General features: G+C 44.9%; 2 protein-coding genes across 6 annotated transcripts in view; one reads left to right on the top strand and one right to left on the bottom strand.

Annotated features, from left to right (window-relative positions):
* The first annotated feature begins 237 nt into the window (after nt 1-237).
* Nucleotides 238-5991, top strand: LOC100061445 (gastrokine-3). Its single transcript, XM_014730966.3, has 6 exons — nt 238-291; nt 1568-1621; nt 1804-1938; nt 3568-3675; nt 4642-4783; nt 5684-5991. Exons 1-6 carry the CDS (start codon nt 280-282, stop codon nt 5776-5778), a joined length of 546 nt encoding a protein of 181 aa, XP_014586452.1. The 5' UTR covers nt 238-279; the 3' UTR covers nt 5779-5991.
* Nucleotides 5992-14131: 8140 nt separating this feature from the next.
* GKN2 (gastrokine 2) overlaps nt 14132-20940 on the bottom strand; it is a 38952-nt gene continuing 32143 nt past the window's right edge. For 3 of the 5 annotated variants that reach the window (XM_070236272.1, XM_070236271.1, XM_070236276.1), the window contains 5 exons: nt 19256-19309; nt 18694-18831; nt 16502-16612; nt 15676-15835; nt 14132-14349 (listed from right to left, as the gene is read on the bottom strand). In XM_070236272.1, the coding sequence (XP_070092373.1) occupies nt 14267-14349; nt 15676-15835; nt 16502-16612; nt 18694-18831; nt 19256-19309 (546 nt within the window). In that variant the 3' untranslated portion in view covers nt 14132-14266. The remainder of the gene's footprint in view (nt 14350-15675; nt 15836-16501; nt 16613-18693; nt 18832-19255; nt 19310-20940) is intronic. The other 2 variants (XM_070236273.1, XM_070236275.1) reach the window with 1 other exon arrangement.

Below are 20940 nucleotides of genomic sequence, written 5' to 3'. Positions count from 1 at the left end.
AGACTTGTTCAATTTACCATGTTTGCCTTGGAACCAGTGGCGGTATCAGGGTAAAGGAAAAATATTTAGAAGTAGTTAAAGAAAAGTGATAACTGTGATTACATAAACTTGCCTTCTTTTCCCTGAAATGGTAGCCAGATTACGGTTAACTACCCCAGAGTCCTTTATCATGGCAATAGTTGAGAAGTCCAGGACTATATAAACCAGACTTAGAAAATATTTGGGACATAGAAAATTCTATTATGCATGCAGTTGCATGGGGTCTGAGAGAGAGGCAGCATGAAACACCTTGTAAGTATATTTTCTGATTTCAAACGTAGATGATTATGTTTTCAGGACCAAAATAGCCAGGGAGCAGTTCTTTCCCCATACCCCCAGAACTCTTCAACTTGAACCCAAGTAGAATTTCCAAATATTAATTTGGCACATAATCTCTCTGTTGGCAAGCCTTTCTGTTTTGAAATGTCTGAATGATGGGTCTTTCCCAAAATAACTAATTTCTTAGAAGATCAAGAACCTTTGAGTGGATATTCATATTTCAGGGCCCTTTCTTCCTAGATTCATCTTATTTGTAAATTGCCCATGAAGGAAAATTCAGACATATTTAATATATGGCACCAACTCTCAGAATAGTTTAATAAAATATTATTGCTATCTGCATCTCATGTATCTCCTTGACTAATTTCATTGCATTATGATTGCTGCCCATAGAGCAGCTGTTTTCCTTCGAAGATGAATCTCACTTTTACAGTGTCGTTGCACGTGGAGTATTGCACAGATGTTGTGGGCACGGAGGAGAAGGGGGTTTCTGTCGGTTTCAGCTTATGCTGTAAGTGCACCCGAGCTGAACGAGCCTGAAGTGGGCCTAAAGTGGACTATGGAGTGAGGGAAAGTTTCACTGCCACACTTTCCTATCCTAGCCTGTTCCTGCCTCCTAATCCTCTCACTCACTCTCTGATGCCTGAAAGTCCCTCAACAGGCAAGGCAGGCCACACCAAGACAAAATGATGCACTGGAAATATCTCAAGAACTAGTAACGTTTGGGTAAAATCTATGCCGAAATAAGGTGTGAATAAGTGGCATGTGATCTTTTACTCTCAGGCAAGGTGGGAGAACCTAGAGGAAAGGAACGCAGGAAGAGACCAGTTTCCAGAGAAGGATTCCCCCATGGTTGGGAGGAGGGAGGAAAATGCAGAAAGGGAAGACTGAGAAGCTGAATTATCACTTATTTTACCATTTGGCCTCAGATTGTCCTGCCCTAAGTGCAGATCAAGTGGTTGGTCAGGTTGCCTAATAGTTAGCCCAGAGATTGACAGTACATGTAGAACAAAACAAAAGGTATCCTTGAGTGAATGATAAAGTTTTGCTCCTGAGTGGCCAGCACACCCCTATCAACCACACTGAACGACAGAATCCTGATAAACCTTGGGGCTCCAAGGGCATAGAGACTGTGAAAGCTATAGATCATTTTAACAAGGCTCCAACCCTGGGGCCCTTTGAATTCCAGGCTCCGGGCTCATCTGAGGCTAAAGAGACAAGGAAGCATTGATGTTCGTTTCCATTTCAGATTACATCTTCCTTCCTTGTGGTCTTCTTCCTAACTCCATCTCCGGCCCTGACGGTGAGTAAGGGTGGAGAGGGGCTGACCTGTCAGGTCCTCCTTTAGCAGAAGTATTTCAAAGGTGATAATCCAGGGTGACCTCCCTCAGACTTCTTGTGAGTATCCCTGTAAACCTGTGAGATATGGGCAGAGCACGAACTCTGGACTTTCAACTCTTCTCCCTGTTACTTGGTTTTCTCCAGAACATCAATGACAGCCATCCTCTGGATGGATCTGTTGGAACCCAAAGCATCCGTGTCGATGCCTTCCGAGGTATGGTCAGCATCCGAGACAACAATGTTTTGAGTGAATGGGATGGAATCTTGGACTACAAGAATGTAAGATGTGGAACATGTTCATTACAATGCCAAAGAAAGCCTTGTCTGCTCCAAAATTTAGCCTTAGGCTTTTTCAGAGAGAAGAGGACGCTGTCTAATTTGCCTTCTCTAGGTTTAGGCTCTTGATGGAAATAACATGTCTCTAAGTAAGGGACCAGGTCCCCTGCAGTTGTGGGGACTTGTTTTCAAGCCAATGACTGTAGGAGGAACTTCTCTGCTCTATAGGGATCCTACATCCCTTTGCATTCCTGTGAGGTGTTGACTTCACATGGCTCATGAAGACCTCAGAAATAAGAGAGCCATTCAAATTACCTCCATTTCTGATAACTGGTATGTGCTATAGAGGTTCCTTTGTCTTACTCTCAGATTTTAATCAGTTTTTCCAACGAAGAAGAATGGTTTATTTTCATTTTTAGAAAGCTTGCCTCACCTTGCCCATCTCCTTAGGTAGTAAGACCTAGCAGAAAGGTGCAGGATCGGGAAGCAACTGTCTGTGTCCTCGGCCTGGCTCTCTGATGGAAAAGCTCTATAACCCCAGAGACAACACTCAGCCTTTCTGTGCCTCAGTTTCTTCACCTATAAAACAGTGTCAATAGCCGCCTTTCCTACCTGAAAAGGCTCTGAGAGGATTCGATAAAGTGAAAGCCCACCCTCCCCCCTTGGGCTGAGAAGACCTCTGCCATCCAGCCCTCCCCTCACCCCACACTGGACATCTTGGGACAGACACCTCACACACAGGCTTCCCTCTGCTCCCGCCTGTACCTACAATGCTCTCTCTGTCCTGAACACCTTCTCCCTCCCTCTTCACTAACCTGCTCCTAACTTCCTCAAGGAGACATCTCCTGAATGCTCCTAGAACGCACGCAGTCTAGCGATTTCCAACTTTGTTTTAAGCCATAGAAACTGTTCTTCAAACAAAATGTTCCACAGGATTCCACTCTATGGAACAGAAGAAGTCAGAACTGCTCTGGCTAGAGTGGGGAGAGGCAGGCGAAGTGTCCTTGGGCTCCGTCAGACACTGCCATAATCCAAAGCTGAGAGAGGCCAAATGACAGGCCCAGGGCCACAGGGAGGGGGCAGTCAGTGGCAGACCCAGGGCTAGAATCTGAGTCTAGAGGCCTGACCCTAGTCTCCTAACCACCCTGTACATTCAGAGAGCACTCTGTCACGTGCACGATGCTTTCACAAGCAATAAGAATCTTGTCTCATCCTCTCCTTGTCATGACAACCCCATGGGAGAAGGGTTATTATTCCTAACTTACAGATGGGGAAGCTGAGGGTCACGGAGGTGGCTAAGGACCGTGAAGGCTGCTAAGTGGTAGAACAAGACCTTAAAGTCAGCTTTGTTACCGGGACTAGCTAACTACCCCTCCAGTTGCACCAGTCCTTTAGTGGTATGCAAAATGTCCTGGGGGATTCCTTCCTGTGCCTGCAGCAGGGGACACTGCCACAGGGATAGCACAGCTCTGTGTGCATTGCCAGTCCTGCCCCTGGTCCCTTGCTCTGGCACCCTGGGCCACACTATCCAGGATGCTTGACATCACAGTAGAAAGAACAGCCATGCGCCAGCACTGATGGCGAGTAGGAGTCCACTAACATTGTGACATGGTTCCGCTGTGTTGCTTTAAGGCCCTCTTGGCGGCTAAGCTGTTTAGCAAGATGGCCTGTGTCCTGGCCAAGATGGACCAAGATGTCTTCCCAACTTTGGATGACATTAGCAAGGCCTTGGACAACCAGGTAGGTGAGACCAGCTCACTGTGGTCCCCTCTAGTTTGGTGTTTTCCAACTCTGCATCCCAACTTCCTAGGACAATGCTGTACAAACAGGGAGCATTCAGTTCATGCTTGTTTTTAATGTCCGTGAAATCCCGCCATCATGCAAAGGACCCTGAATCCAGTCCAGGACCCATTTAGGTCAAATCACAGTTGGATCAATGAAAATTCCAAGCAATAACAATTTTGATGTATTCCAAAATGGTGTGAGCTATATGTTAGTGAATATAAATTGTTGAAGATAAATATTAAAGCGAATTAACAGAGTATTTACATCCCCATGCCTTCTCTCCCCTCCCTGCACACCCCCCAAAAACATACACACATGTTATCTCTAGTTGAAAATAAGCCCCGGACTGCTAAAGATCTCTTCTCCTCAGCCTCTTAAATGGCAAAGGTAGTCAAATAAATTGAAAATCAGCAGGAAGTCCTTGAAATCTACTGTCACTTGCTTAAGTAACCTGTCCAGCACATCTGGGCAATACTAATGTCCATGGCAGAAGAGTCACTGACTCTTGTAAAAAATGCACTTTGGGTCACATAAAAATTTAGCAATTTATCAATTTTCTTCAAGAGGTAGAAAGTATTCCAGTCATCTGATTTATAATAAGTAAAAACATAAATGCTCCAAATAATTTTAAAACTATTCTATATTATCATTAGAGATGAGGAAAGCACTGGAGGCTGGAAGATTTGAGAAGGTGAAAGGAATATAGACTGAGTGACAGGGACACAGAGGCTCGCATAGAGATTTTTTTCTGGAGTAATAGTGCCACCTTATGGCAAGATTGGATATTGCGCTTAGAAAACAAACAAGGGGAACTTCGGGTTCACAGCTATGTGCACTAGAATTCGTTTCTCGTTTCTTCCTCTTTGCTGTACCACATCTGTACTACGCTGTCTCACCATTTTGAAATGCCACCTCTTCCAGGCTTTAAAGCATTATCCATCCACTCACGGTCTGACCTACACTGTTCTGCCCAGCCGGGTCAAGAACTTAGCCCAGTATGGAATGCCAATCAAGGACATGTGCCGAGACGTCCCCACTTACTTTGCCCAGCAGCAAAAAGAAGGTATGTTAATAACTTAACTAGAAACCCAAAACCATGCATAAGATGAAAGGTGCATATGATTTTTAGGTCATTGGCCAATCGTCATGACTGTTTTCAGATCTATTCCATTTCTTTGCTACTAGATATAAAAGTAATGTGGCCTGAAATGTATTTCCCCCTGGTGGCAGAGATGATGTCCCGACACCAGGGTTTACTGACAACAGGGAGCAGAGTAAGGTAGCTTTACCAGCAGGTTGAGAACAGTCATTTCATCAGTGGGGTTTGACAGTTGGTGGATACCCTCCCCGACCCAAAGCTTCATCACCCCTGCCCAAACAGCACAGTGCCCGGCATCACACCATTAGAAGCCATTGCTTTGGGGTCCTCAGTCCTCCTCTTTCTCAGGCTGCACAGAGGTTGGAAGGCACTATAGTTGCAGATGGCACTGGGAAAAGAATATCTCAGTGGCTGGCACTTCCACTGGGGTTATGATGGGGGATCGGTGGTGACCACCCTGGAAAGCTACCAGATAAGACCTCAAAATCTGCCTGTTATTCCAGATGTAGTCAGTAACCCCTTCTCATTAGGCTGTTGCCAGTCGCTTACATCTTAGTATAAATCAACCCAAAGAACAGACTTCTTCATAACAGAAGGATCCAGCAAGGAAACAGGGAGAATTTGAGGGGTTGAGGGTTAAGGAGGATGACTAAAGGTCAGTAAAAGAAATAAAAAGGAGTATGTGGGGCCAATTATTGCAGAGGCAAGGGAAACTTTCCATTTTGTTCCCACAGATTCTTGCTCATATAGCTGTCCTGAGCACCATGTCCAATTTAAGTGCAAATCATCATATATCCATCTCCTTTGGGGTCTTAAAGGGATTAAGTGATCTTTCTTGTAAAATGCTTCCTTTTGTTCTTAAAGGTACTGCACCGGCAATCGACCCCAATTCGTGTTTCGAAGTCCAACTTCTGTCCTTTATGGGACTCTCTATCTGTGGTGACATTCCTGGGCTCTGAACCTCCAGGACGCAGGGAGTGGACCTGCCTGGACGAGGCTGCTGGCCTGAAACCAGCACTCAAGGGCCCAGCCCTCACTCTGCCGATGGGAAGCTGCTCATTTCAGTGCTCCACCTTCTGCCTTCAGAGATCCAGCCTCGTACTCTGGGAAATCAGGCACACTTTCTCCCTCTGAGTTAGAACAATAAAGTTTCTTGCCTCATTGGCCTCGCAGATGAGCCCTCCCAGCCTGCACTGTCCTCTCCTGAGTTATGGACATTCCCATCCACACATGGTCCCAAACGTCGCACGCCAGCATGGTGCAAAGTAGGAAGTGCCTCTCCTGAATGTCCCATTTCTCAGGGCCTCTCTTTAGGGTGTCCTTTGAAGAATCCTTTGAGAATTTTGGCCATAAATAAATAGTAAAAAGACACTAGCCACAGCACAGGCAAGCTGTCAAGTCTGAGGTCATATCTCTGTCTCCTGCAAATTGCCCTGAGAATCTACGAAGCCTATTCCTTGTGGTGGCCCAGCCCACCCCACAAAAGCCCCTGAGAGAGATCCAAGAGACATTAGGCCTCCCAGACCTCCCTTTGAACTGGTCTAAACCCCTTAGTGGTGACTCCCAGGCATTTCTCTCCATTACGAATGAAAACGGACCCGGCCTCTTAGCACTGTTTCTTTAACTATCCATTCCTGAAGCCGGGAGGGACAAAGCCACATCCTCCTCCCCCCTTCCCACACACACACAGAGCATCCATGACTCCCCTTACCTTAGAAATAATAACGAGGAGGAGTATTGGAGAACAGACACAGATGTCCACAGAAGGTCATGTTGGAGTTTGGAACACTTCAAATAGGACAGGACTGGGGGCAAGAGGGTGCTGGACATTGCGTGTGCATGGAGCAGGGAGGCCCTCGGTGATGAAGACGCTGCTGAGCACCAGCTCTCTGAACGTGTAGCTCTTCTGGGTAGAGTCACGGTGTGGTGTCGCTACCTACGGTCATGAATGAAATTTGATGGCACAGGAAATGCCCATGGTAAACCTCTACTGGGCATGAATAGGGCATGGTTGGGCCGGCCGGAGGCTCTGATCCTATGGATTTGCACACATGTGGCTTGTCAAGGATAAGGTAGGTGGAGATATGTACGTAGCACATTCAGGGTGGAAGGATCAGATGTGACAGGCCAAGTCTTGGTCAACCAGAGGCCCTGAGAGGACCACAGAGCAGGGTCTGGCCCCCAGGGTGAGGCCCAATGAGTCCTCAGAGATAAGTCGCCATGGCTGTCAGTCCATCCTCCATCTGCATTCGCCTTGTCTCTGACGCCCAACCTCCACTAGCTCCAGGAACCAGTCGGTATCTTGTCCCATGTGCTTGAGTCCCTATTGCAAATGCCTGGACCCCTGCTCCTTAGCCCTCTGTGACAGTGGGAGGGCTGCTGCCTACTGACTGCTCTCATGCCAAACTCTCCCCTCCAGACTTCTGAGCTTCAGCTGTCCCTGAATTTCCCATCATCTCCAGACTCCACCTGATTATTATAACGTCTCTGTTACTTCCGGGAGACTTCAAGAGCCCACACCCAACCACCATGTTTGTCTCCATCTGTTACCATCTCTGCAGATACTCGCTCTGCCAGCTAGACTAGTTTCCTCCCAGAAACTCTAGGTTCAAGGCCTGCCGCCTCCATCCCAAGCCTCGTCACTCTAGGCTGTCATTGACTGAGCTGTAGGAGCTCCGAGAAACAACAAGCACAGTCCTTTAGAACTTACAGGGTTGTCAAGGTAGATTTTGTTTCCTCAGGTTATAAACTCAACCTTTATCTTAAAAAGAATCTTCCACGCATGCACCAGGATTTAGGTCTTTTAGGAGATGGGATTGGGAAGGCAAAATTTGAAAATGCCATAGACTGAGTGGTTTATAAACAACAAACATTTACTCCCCATTTATTCCTGGAGGCTGGGAAGTCCAGAATCAAGACGCTGGCAGATTCATTGTCTGGAGAGGGCCTATTTCCCGGTTCACAGACAGCCTTCTTCCTGCCGTGTCCTCATGTGATGGAAGGGACGAGGGAGCTCTCTGGGACCTCTTTTATAAGAGACTAATCCCATCACGCTAGGGATTAGGTTTTAACATGCGAATTTTTGGGGACACAAACGTTCAGTCTACAACACCACCCTACTGATGACCATTGTTAACGTTTATCCTTAGAGCTCGTCTAGTCCAGCACTTAATGAAATGGACCATATTTGAATCTCAAACCAGTGCCCCTGATCCTAGTCCAAGCATATTGCATGTTTATCAAGACCAGCAGCCTTCTGTTGGAAATGCAATTACACTAACATTAATAAGAGACTGCTCCATCTGTGACTGAAGAACTCAAGGTTCGTGCGAAGTCCCTTATAATAATTTTTGAGTCTCCCCAGGAGTGCCTAAGAATTATCCCAGTGGTCTTCCAAGCAGAGCAATCTTCTATTTTCTTTCTCTCTTGGGGCAACCACTGTCATTGACCACTGCCAATATCTCCAATGCTGCCTCTTAGAGCTGGGAAAAGGGGCCCGAGAACCCACAGCCCCCAGTGCCCTCAGCTGAACTGTCTCCACTGCCTCTTGCTGCTGCCCCTGTGCTGAGTACGCGACCTGGGCAGACACTGCCATCTCCGCACTGATGGAGGAGATTCGGGGATGTCAGAGGAGCAAGGGCCCTCTGGACTCAATGCAGAAACAGGGAAAGTGCATCCCCCAGCCCCGCCACCCTTCGGTGTCAATTGTTCACATTGCTGCAAAAAATGCCCTGGTTTCTTACAAAAACTGTAGTGAAAAAAGGCTTCTCTCTTCTGTTGTTTCCGCTCACAGCCCCCACCCACCACCCTGAGGCTTCAGGCATGAGCCCCTCAGTGACTGGACTGGGGACAAATCGGAGCACGAGACACCACAGTGTCTCCTCCCCTCCAGGATTTGTTCTTGGATTGTGACCGTGTCCCAGCTCTCTGTTTCCTGAGCTTAAGATCTCCCTTGGCTTTGTTCTTATCCCCCTGCAAACACATGCTGGAGGGATCACCAGCAGTCCTTTGTCACGTCTAAATCCCAGCTGGGACCTGCACAAAACCCTCCCTCCGAGAAATCTCTGAGATTCCCACAAAAAGTCCACCCTTGCCCAAGAGGGCCTTCTCAGAGAGGGATACCCAAGACAGAGGTCAAGCTCCCTGGCCTCCTTGTTCAGAGAATGACCCTCCATTGACAGACTCCCCTCTAGGAGGAAAGTCTTGCTCCCTTCACTAGCCCCTTTCGCCCTCAATGGTGGTACTTCTAACTCTCTCCATCACTCCTGCTTCTCTGCAGCCTCAGAGAGGTACTGACTGGCCCTGGGCCTCAGGTCTGTGCGTATGGGTGGACTGGCTCACCAGTGAGGTTAGCAGCTGCCCAGCATTTATTCTCTGACTCCCTGCCCGCTCCATGATCTTAGTTTCCCCAGGGATCAGGAGCAGGGCCCCTTATCCTGCCTGGAATATGCTGCTTCTCCTCATCCTGCTGCCTGCCTGGGGTGGAAAGACCATCCCCATAGTTTAACCTGTAACTCGGCAGTTATTCCTGTGGAGCCCTTCATTGGCCTGCACCAGTTTTGGGGTGCTTTTCACGCAGGCAGTTCTCCCAGCCACCCTCCAGTGGAGCTGTTGCTGTCCATGGTCCACACACAGCTCTTGGTCCTCTGCCTGGCTCCAGGCATTGTCTACAACATACAGTAAAGTGCACAGACGAGTTCTTACATATACACTCCTGTGTAGCCACTACATAGCTGAAGATGTGGAACATTCTCAACACCCCAGAAAGTTCCTTCATGGCTGCTCCTAGGCAATACCCTCCCCCTGACCCTAGCTCCAAGGGAGTAGAGAGGGGCAGTAGTGGGATATTCTGAGGAGAAAAAAAATCAAACACACCCTAGCAGGACTCTTGGAGTGGGACAAACTTCAGACTGTGAGGGGCTGGTGACCTCCCCAGGATTCTCCCTATTATGGTAATTTGGCCAGGTCAGACAGAAGAAAAGTGAGGCTCCCAAAAGTCATTAGCAAATGACAGAATGGTTGGCCATTGATCAGGCACTGTATTCCTAAGGCCATGTCCTTATGAGTGTGGCAAAGGATGCTTTTCAGAGGAAGGTTGAGATGGGGACCACATCATGAGAGGCAGTGAGAGGTGGATTCTTGGGGTGTCGCTTCACTAGGTCATATGCTACGTAGCATGAACATGTGAGACCCGTGCTACAGCCAGGGGAATCCTTTAGCAGTGATTAAAAGCTTGCTAGGAAATGGGCTTCTCACCTCACAGTGGGGGAGACCCAGATCCCCAGCCCTGAGAAGCACTTGGTTCACTTCCTGTATATGTCCTGAGCCCTTCATATCAGAGTCGCTGTAACCTCAGACATTTCTCCTGGAACTGAGGGAGCAACTGGGCATGGTGTCTAGACTAACAGAAGGAACAGCAGGCCAAGGAGAGCTGGACAGTGGGTTCCAAGTGACGTTTATGTCTCAGTCATTCTATAAGTAGCACATGGTATGAGTGCAGGGTGAGGTGAGCCCGGAATTTCCAAAGGAGCTACAGAGGTGAAAGAAGTGGAGGCACTCATGCTGGGGTGGACCCAGAGCCAGGGATATGTGTGCCCATTGGACTCACTCTGGTCCCTTTCAGGTGTATCTGCAAGAAATGCTTTAGGCTACAAATAAGGAGAACCCAGTCACAGTGTCTTAAATAGAAAGAGATTGATCTATATCACGTGAGTCCAAGGGAAGAAAGGCTGAGCTAGTGATGCTCTAGAATGATGTAATCAGGCATTCTAGATCTTTCCTTCCTGAGCCTTTCCTCTCCAGGATTGTTACCTGGTGGTCCCAAAATGGTAGCTGCATCTCTTGACATCAGCATCATGTCCTCATTGAAGGAAGGATAACAGGAAAGGGCAAAAGGCAGAGTTGCATGCCAGCTGAGTCTGTCCCTCTTTATCAGAAAAGAAAAATCCCTCCTGGGAAGCCCCACTTAGCAGACTTCCATGTAGATCTCATTGACCATAATTGAGGTCATATGGCCACTCACTGACCAATCACAGGCTGAGGAAACTGACCTTGTTTTCTCAAGGGAAATAAGATTGACTTAGCCCAGGCCTTCCCAACCTTGGTACTATTGGCTACTATTGAGCTGCTACTTAAACAAATTGAGGTTCTGTTAGCAGGAAAGAGAGGGATGGGGAATAAGAATTGAATAGTCAGTGGATATTTTTGGCCATAGAATGTTAGAAAACTGATCAACAATAGATGATGAGCGTTGCTTTCAAAAGTCTTATCCTCTTTAGTTTCTGCCCACTTTGAGTCACTCTCCAGTGCCTTCAAACAACTACTTTTTAATGTTTTGTCCAGGTTTATAACTTTGATGTCAGGAGTGTTAATCTGGTATAAGTGCTTCATCATTATCAGAAGTTAGAAGTCTCAATGTTTTTATATTTATTATGTTTATGTTGACTAATATTTGAATTCATTGAGTCAGTTATCCAAACAAACAATTTGCATAATAAAGTATTTGTTTGGGCCCACATATTCTAATCCTGGGAACTCTGAATGAAGAAATTAGTTTTAGTTCTACCTCAGATGGGTAAATGACATGTCGTCTAGTAAATGAGTCTACAAGACATGTCATTTACCCTGGGGAACAAAACTTCATGGGAAATAAGACCTTCCTCTATAAGCCTCACCAGGCTTCCTGCAGAAACTCCCTTGGCACACTCACAGCCTGGATCACACTGCTCTCTTGGGCTGGCTTCAGTAGCCAGGTCAGCTCTTCTAGAGCATCCTTGATGCTTTGCTGTGTTCCATCCAGACTTGCTCTCCTCCCTTATGACCTGGAGAGGGTCTATGCTTGTGTATACAGTGAGCTAACAGGGCTGATAATCCAACCAAAAAAACATAGAGTGGACGAACGGAAAAAAAAAACAAGATCCAACTATATACCATCTACAAAAAACACACTAGATTTAAGGATACACATAGGCTGAAAGTGAAGTGATAAAAAAGGATATTCCATGCAAATGGTAACCCAAAGAGGGCAGGGGTGGCTATACTTATATCAGACAAAATAGATTTAAGTCAAAAACTGTCACAAGAGACAAAGAGGGTCATTATAGAATGATAAAAGGGTCAATTTACCAAGAAGACATAATAATTATAAATACACGTGGACTCAACATCAGAGCACCTAAACCTACAAAGCAAACATGGACAGGTCTGAAGAGAGAAATAGACAGCAATACAATAATAGGAGGAGACTCCGATAACACCCCGCTTTCAATAACGGATAGATCATCCAGACAGAAAGTCAATAAGGAACCAGCAGACTTGAACAACACTATAGACCAAATGGACTTAACAGACATATACAGGACATTCCACCCAGAAGCAGCAAGAATACACATTCTTCTCAAGTGCACGTGGAATGTTCTCCCAGACAGATCACGTGTTAGGCCACGAAACTAGTCTTAATAAATTTAGGAAGATTGAAATCATTCCACATATCTTTTCTAATTATTCAAGGGAATAAAACTAGAAATCAATAACAAAAGGAAAACAAGAAAACTCACAGATACATGGAAATTAAACAACCATTGAGTCAGAGAGAAGTCAAAAGGGAAATTAGAAAATATCTGAAAACAAACAAAACTAGAAACAGAGTTGATATTTTTCCTCCCCAGCCCTTAAGAAAGGGCTCCTTCTGAAGAAGGTTTAATGGCGCCCCAGCTTCCCTGTAGCTCCCATTTGGACGCACTCCTTTTGGGCATGTGCTTGGCCCCCTCCACCTGCTGCTCCTAACAGGTATTCAACAGGACACCAGCACTGAGCAGGGTTAATTGACTTAATGAAAGCAGAGTTGAGAAAAAACAGAACTCAAAGTTCTGCTTTAAAAATGGGAATAAGATTATAAAAATTAATAAGCATAACACCTCTCTAAGCAGAAGATTCCAAAGGAGGTTGCTAATCCTAACACTCTCCACCTGCCAGCGGTCCTGGCCGCAGGAGTAAGAACATGCCCTCAAGGGATTCAATTAGGGACCTTTCCAAAGAATTTTTTAATTAAAACTAATTTGAAATTAGAACAAAGCAGAGTCCCTTCCTCTCCGACAATGACACTGGGAAGATGAGGACCTTAGGGCTGACAGCCATGTTGGTTCTATCTTCATGGAGAAAACCAGTGTAGGATACTGAGGCCGGCATGGAGAGAGAAGGAGAGTTGAGACATGGAAAAAGAGAGTCCAGCCACCTCCAAGCACCAAACCGGAATATCCACCACCCCAAACCAGAACATCCCTATCCCTCTATGGTAGGAGGAGACAATAAGTTCCTCCCCTCTTCGCCTCAGTGATTTGGATTTGAGTTCCATCACCTGCAAACACCAAGGTTCCAGCTCGTACACTCTACCACTCATTTGGCATTTTATTATACACTCATTACTGTTGTTATCAAATGTTTTTATGTAAGTGTCTCACTTCCACCACAAGAAAATAACTTTCTTGACTGTGGTAGTTTTGCCAGCATATCTACCCCAGGGCTGAGCACATGGCAAGTGCTTTAAATATATTCATTAATGGTCATTAAGAAGTAGCTGCATAGCATTAGGAACAGGAGCAAGAGAAGACACACAGAAATTCTCGTTAAAGTAACTCCTCTTTGTTCTGAACTTGCACCCAGTTGACCAGTCCACATGAGAATGAGCTATATGATCTGGGAATTTGCCCACATTATGCAATTTATTTGGAATATTGAAAATTGCTTTCCTTCTATATATTGACTTGGCCTTCCCAGTTAGCTTCTCACTCCTGCTAAGATTTTCAGTAAAGTTCATCTTTCTCTGGGTGATGGTGTTCTCCCTCCCTCTCTCCTCACACCAGGACAAAATATATCATAATAACATTTATTAAGGTTGAGTCTACTGCTTTGATGAGCTGAAAGGCACTTCCTGAAAGGTATGTGAAATGGCCCTCCAAGCTGGGTGCTTTGTCAGAGGGGATAGGCGCCTTCACCGGAGCAGTCAGGTTGTTTGATAAGGGTATATCAAACCCCACCCCATCACCGGGTGGAGGCCACTGCCTCCTGAGTCCCCACTCCACCAGGCTGCCCACGTGTGTTCGACAGACAGATTGGCCGCTGGTCTGGTGGGCAGATGCAAAGATGGAGACTTGCACCGAGCTGACCAGCATGTGACCCAGCTACACTATCTGGGAAGTTTCACACCTTACGCACTTTGCTTGAAATCCTGGCAATTTCTTTCCTTCTACATATTGACATAAATGTTGTTTGGCTTCCCTTTGCTGTTTACAAAAAAAAGCAAACACCCAGATATCTGTAAATACAGTATTTATGTTTTACCATGTAATCTCAAAATTAGTTAGACCGTTGAGAGAGAATTTAATTTGGCTGCTGAGTAGAAACCAAGGGTGTAGTTCTTTGAAGGGACGAAACCAGTGGGCTGAGGCCTTAAATGTGAATGTCTGCACAGACAGAAATGCCAAAGATGCCCAGGAGCCCAGCCTTTGCACAGGATCCAGCACCGACATTATCTGAAAAGGGGAAACATTTCAAAAGAAGGAGCATTAAGAAATATATTATTAGAATGCAACAAACCAACGCCTTTTTGTAAACGTCTTGTCTAAGCGTTGTACGTATAATTTTGTGTTACCCAAGATTTTAGCTATACTTCTATTGCAATAATACATCAGCTTAAATAAGACTGACAACTCCTGGAAGTGCTGTCTGGCTCAATCCAGTTGATACTATGACATCCTGTGTTGATGGCATGCCTATGTGCCTTTACCTATAAGTACTAATGACCTTACTGAAAGGAAAATATCTTAAAGATGTTTTTTTCCAGGCAGTAGAAATGTAATAAATGCTAATTCTTTTCTCCTTTGTCTACCTTCCACCACTCTGGGGAATTTCTTTTGTTGCATTTGCCATCTGTGCCCAGCCTCTCTTTCCCTCTGGCCACTCTGCAATATTTAGAAACGTTGTGTAAAAATACCAGTAATGACAACAGTGACATATGTCACCTGGCTGAATCAGAGCTTTGATTCCCTGTCTGTCGGTGCACTTTTCCTGATCTTCCTTGGACTAATTCTGTCCTAGATTCTGAGAATTTTTTTTTAAGTTTTCTAAGGAATAATTGACAAACAGATTTGTATGTATTTAAAGCGACAATGTGATGATTTGATATCCATACGCACTGCAGAATGATTACCAAGATCAAGATAACACATCCATCATCTCACATGGTTAACATAAGTAACTCTGTGTTTTTATGTGTGGTGAGAATGCTTAAGATCTACTCTCAGCAGCTTTCAAGTATATAACACCATATTAACTACAGTCCCCCGGCAGTCCAGTAGATCCTCAGAACTTATTCTTCTCATAACTGAAAATGTGTGCCCTCGGACCTACATCACCCATTGCCTCCTCCCCCCAGCCGCTGGCAACCATCATTCTGTTCTCTGAGAATATTTCTTACTGACTTCTTTCTTACTGTCTCCAAAAGATGCCATTCTAAGGGCCCAGAAGCCTCTTTCCTACTCTGACTTCTTATATGTGAAACAATAGGAACCCAACAATTTTTCTTGGCACCCAGAAATCTTTTCTTACTCCATCCTTTGTGTCAATTCATCGACTTCTCCACCAGATTGTATGTTCCTTGGAGGCAGAGTTTTATTCATTTCTGTGTCTCCCTAACATTTAGCACGATTTCCACACATGGTAGGTATTTAACTCCCAAAGTAAATTTAATTGAGCCAGGTTTCACATTTATTTGTATTTCACATAACACCTAGCAGAGTGCCCGGAACATAGGAGCTTTCAGGAAACATCTGGTAAAGGACTGATTTCTTGGTACTCACTCAGTATCTCTCCAGCCACTTCCCCCTTATACAAGGGGACGTCTTTGCAGAGCTGCTTAATGGGTGACCCAAACAGGAACCAGTCCATGTGAGTGATCAGAGACTGCAGAGGGTTGTACTTGACCCAGAGGTATTTGTTGGAAAATATGTTGTTCAGAGCCTAGACCAGTGTAATAGAGTGGGACAGGGTAAAAGAAGTGGACATAATCTCGTGTACCTTATTCAAAATTGTGACTGTTTTTCTCTTTCAGATTATTAAGCAGAAGGCAGTCAGAAATCTCAAGACATCATCTCTTTCTGACCACTCGGTCTGCAGAGAGGCCTCATTATAACCAAAGTCATTTTGTCGCTGGTGGCAATGAGATGCAGAGAGGGTGAATCCCATGCCAAAGGTGGCACAGATGGGAAGTCACAGAGGGAGAAGTAAACCCCAGATCCCTAGCCTGAAGCATGGTTTGTTGTTCTAACTATACGGTATTGCTTCTTTGCACCTTTGTGTCATTGAGTATTCTAACTTCTGCCATCTTTCTGCCAATCACTACTTCTTGGAGCCCTGCTCTGAGAAGAGAAGCTATTCAGTCCTTTCTACAAAGACACGGGAATTTATTATAAGTTCTTATATTGGGGGCTGTATGGTGGAAATCAAGTTAACAGACCTACTACTGCCCTCAGAAACCATAGACGTGAAACACTTTAATATGTTGAGTCCCGTCTCCACGGTGAGGTATAGTATTATGATCTGCTCCCTCACCCTCTTTGTGTCTACACAGACACCAGTATTCCCTGGCTCAAGAACAAGGAATATTTCAGGGTACTCCAGAATTACCTTCGTCTCATAGATGGACTGTTTGAGCTGCTCCAGAGAAGGGGTGGTTTGACGGTTCATCTTCAGGATGTAGCAGGCTCTTCGGGAGAGCAACCTGGATGCAATGTAGCCCTGGGACAGCAAGAGCACAGTCACTGCCCCTTCCCTGTTCCGAGTCCTGAACTTGGTGAGAATGACACCTGAGCCTTGGAGGAAAGCCTTGAGCAAGCTTGTGAGTGCATGTGACTGCTTTTCAATCTGCAATCAATTCTATCCATTCGACTTCTTTTACACAGTATTTTTGCTTTTTCACTTGCCATTTCTACTTCTTTGAAATCATGTAAATCCATGATTTGAACCCCATTTTTCATGTTAGGGAACCAGGGTCTGCAGTTTGCAATTTGACAGATTGAGAAGAAATAGCTCTCCACCTCTTTCTATTGTTTTTGCTCTGCCTTTTCCTCAATTTGGAGTAAACACAATATTCTTTAGAACCTTGCTTTCCAATATGTTAGTTACTAGCCACATGTGGCTATTTAAATCTAAATTCAAATTAAATAAAATTTAACATGTACTTCCTCTGTCACACATTTCAAATGCTCAGGAGCCACAAGAGGCTTCCCTAGTAGAAGTATGCACATATGGAACATTTCCACCAGTGCAGAAAGTTCTATGGGACAGTGCTGCTTTAGAAACTCTCCGAAACTTGTCCACACACACCCTCACTCCCCACACACGTTTCACCTATCCTCCCCTCCTTTACCATCTTCTCTCCATCCTTTCTCCACCTCAAACCCAAGTTGGCTGGACAGGGATGGGTTGGAGGAAATCAAGATTGGAAGAGCAGTGGAGGGTGAGGACTTTGGAGCCAGAAGGAGCCTAAGGCCCTCTTATCCTCATCCAGGGTAGAACTTTCTTCACAAAGTTTCAAATAATTGTACAGCCTATAAGACTGTATCTAATAGAAACCCATCTAGTTCCTATTTTTCAATTCTCACAAACTGTCAGTTCCTAAGATTCAAAAATAGACCTAGGCCAAGTCTGATGATAGTGAAAGAGGCTTAAACCAATCCTCACCACTCTATTCGTGTGTGTGTGTGTGTGTGTGAGAGAGAGAGAGAGTAAGATTGGCCTTGAGCTAACATCCGTTGTCAATCTTCCTCTTTTTGCTTGAGGAAGATTGTCACTGAGCTAACATCTGTGCCAATCTTCCTCTATTTCATATGTGGGATGCCACCACAGCATGGCTTGATGTGAACCCTGGGCTGCTGAAGCAGAGCACACGAACTTAACCACTATGCCACCAGGCCAGCCCCAGCACTCTATTTCTTTTAAAGACACTTTTGGAATTTCCCTGATATCTGCTTAAAAGCAATTTCACTACAACTTCCTTTTAAACTGTGTCTTTCAAAGACTATGTACTTTCAAATGTGTCATGGAACTCCCAACACCAATGAGGAGGAGGCTTGTGAGGAGGTTTCCACAAGAAAATGAGAAGAAAAGCATGCTCAGATGGCCAGCAAGATGGTCTGCAACCTACTTATATCCACAGTGCGTAGCTCTGGACCGAGGTGAAAGCTGGTGGATAATTAGTGTCAGTGGAATGAGTAGAAAACAAACAAATGAATAAATGGATAAAGAACAGAATAAGTTTTCTGAGCAGCTTTCTGAGACTTATTGTTAATAACAGTAACTAAAACTTGGAAATAGTTTGGTGTTTTTAGTTAACATACTTTCCTTCTTACAGAGGAAGTGTGACTGATTGCATATCCTACACACATAGTTAAAGGTGTATAGTTCTGGATTTCTGCTCTTTCGTGATTGTTTCATGATTGTTCTTTGCACAATATTTTGTACTAGAAGCCCTAATTCATTCATTTATCCATTCGATGAATAGTTTTTGAGAGGCTGGGTGCCAGGCATTGCTGTAGGTTTTGATCACTCTCCTGGCACTTTCTTAGCCTGTAGTGAGACAATAGCATTGCACTTCCAATTTCCACCTGAAAAGGTCAAGCAAATGTATACGTTTCCTGTCACATTTTTTCTTAGAAATAGTTTTGTTTGTTTTTTAATCAATAGCTTGATTATGCAAAGGGAAAAACAGAATTAAGGAAATTCCGACAGAGTTGGAATTCAAATGTGTACTAAATGGCTGTCCCTCTACCCTTCAGAAACCCCGCCCCGAAGAATAGAAAAATTCCCTTGTTGCTTACATGTTTATAGTCAAAAATTGTGGTAGAGGAGCACGATCCTGCGTGGATGTTGATGGTGGCGACTTCTTTTTCACTGTCAATTGTCACTGTCTCCTGAACACTGCCACCGTTGTTGACTTGGCTGATGATGTTATAAACCTAGATTGATGACAAAGACATAATAGTTTTTCCATAAATCATATGCATTTGAAAACAACCCTTCCAGCAAAATAAAGTGTTCTACCTGCTAATAAGAGATTGAAGCCTGAAAACTCTCCACTGGGATCCCAGACCCAAAGCTCACGCTAAAATAAGAAACCAAACCTCTTCCTCCTAGTTTATTATATTATGTATGGGAGGAGCAATGACATCACAGGAGAAGTGAGACCGAGCAATGGGTTACATTTTTAAGGTACACCAGTTGGAAAAGAATAACCAACCTCATTTTTGCATGATTGGTTATTTCTGAGATTCTATACCAAACAGGTTATATGGACTTTCTACTGTCCTTCATATTATCTTGTATCTTCCTTTTCCTCTCTCAACATCTGCAAGATATAAGGTACATAATAAATCAACTCACCTCATATCCATGAGATTGTGTCCCAAAGATGGCCAGCACCACTGGAAGTAACACCTGAAAAACAGACCACTCACTGCCATTCCCTATAGGGTAGTCATTGAGAGTAGAGACATGAAGGGACACTGCACAGGACAAGCGCAAATATCTCAGAAAAGGTACTCCTAGAGACACTGGTGGGTGCTCATGGATGGGCAACAGTCCATTTCCAAAGTATAAAAGTATACACATTCACTCATTCGACAGGCATTTGTTGAGTTCATGCTATTTGCAAGACACAGCGTTCCACCTTTGCGGCCCAATTCCTGACCCTTTCCACCATCATAACCTTCTAAGTAGCATGTGTTCTTATGCCAAAAAAAACTTGGGGCAGGTGAGCAGTGAGGAAGGACTCATTTTACTACGGGAATACTCTGGGGTGATTCACACTGGCTTTGGATTACAGGGGTCAAACTGTGCTCTCTGGTAAAAGAAAAGAAAAAGTTATTTGATTCTGAGAGGGTAAAATAGATTTAAAGTGGATTCATGGGCAATAGATACCATGGCTTTCTAAGGGAAACCACAAAAATAGGATGCCTGGGGGCATGATTAACTTTCGAGGCTGGCATCAAGGAAAATCTGCATACTCTCCCTACTGATACCATCAGACAAGTGTTGGGCCAGCAGGCCTTGAGACTGACATTGAGGCAGTTCTCACATTTTGCTGTCATTATGTAAGCGTCTGATCCAACACACTGATCCTGGTTTTGTGCTCTGTCTTCTCAGCATCCCAGTGTTCTGCTCTATCACTGAAAACCGCTGATGGAGGGCGTCTGCGGGAAGGGCAGGTGTTTTCAAGAAGTGTCAGTGGGACTTTTCTACTTCCCATTCCGTCTTGCCCGTAACATTTCTCTTCTGGTAACTGGGGGTGGAGTGTCTAACAAAGACCTGCACACAGATATCCAACCCGCCTATATATTGTATTTAATGGGTTTAAAACAGAGATTTTAACAAGTGGTGGAGGACTGACAACCTTAACAGTATGATGAGAGAGAACTCAGGAAGCGTCCTCTGCCCCCAAATAACATCCACTCAACACCATGATTACTACACCAGGGTTAGGTTTTTGTGCTTCAGGGTTGGGTCTCCTCTTGGAAAACAAAGAGACTCCGGGGGAGGGAACTCTTAAAGCTCAGTCTTTCACACCTCATGGAGAAGTTGTTATCAACTTGCTTTCTCTCTCAGCAGCTGAATGAGGATAAGGGATAGACACTGGGCAGAGGAGTTCCATTCTGTTTCAGAACATAGTCCACTGTCCATGGAGCACTGCACTGTGGAACTATGGGAGGCCTGAGATGAGGACCAGGCTCAGCTGGAGGAGTAGAGGTAGGCACGGCAGGGATGCTTTGCCTTAAGGGAGAATTTAGACAAGCTGGGTGGCCATTGAAGACCCTCAGACTGCTTAAATTTTGCAATAATTTCTCCTGTAGTGGGGCTTAAGATGGGTAAATTTTAAGCCTAAATCCCACAGTTACTGGCTTGGGAACATCAAATTCCTCTGTGTCTCAGACTCCCCACCTGTAGAATGGGGTAATACCACTCAGCCCATAGAGTTGTTGAAGCGAATAGATGCAACTATTCATGTGAAATGTTTTTTATAGGGCTTAGTATGCCCTTGGGAAACGACAGCTGCTATGATGATGGTGATG

Source organism: Equus caballus, chromosome 15, assembly GCF_041296265.1.
Source record: "Equus caballus isolate H_3958 breed thoroughbred chromosome 15, TB-T2T, whole genome shotgun sequence".
In the NCBI taxonomy this organism is placed as follows: domain Eukaryota; kingdom Metazoa; phylum Chordata; class Mammalia; order Perissodactyla; family Equidae; genus Equus; species Equus caballus.
The sequence above is the reverse complement of the archived record's forward strand: the minus strand, read 5'-3'. Positions and strand labels throughout refer to the sequence as shown.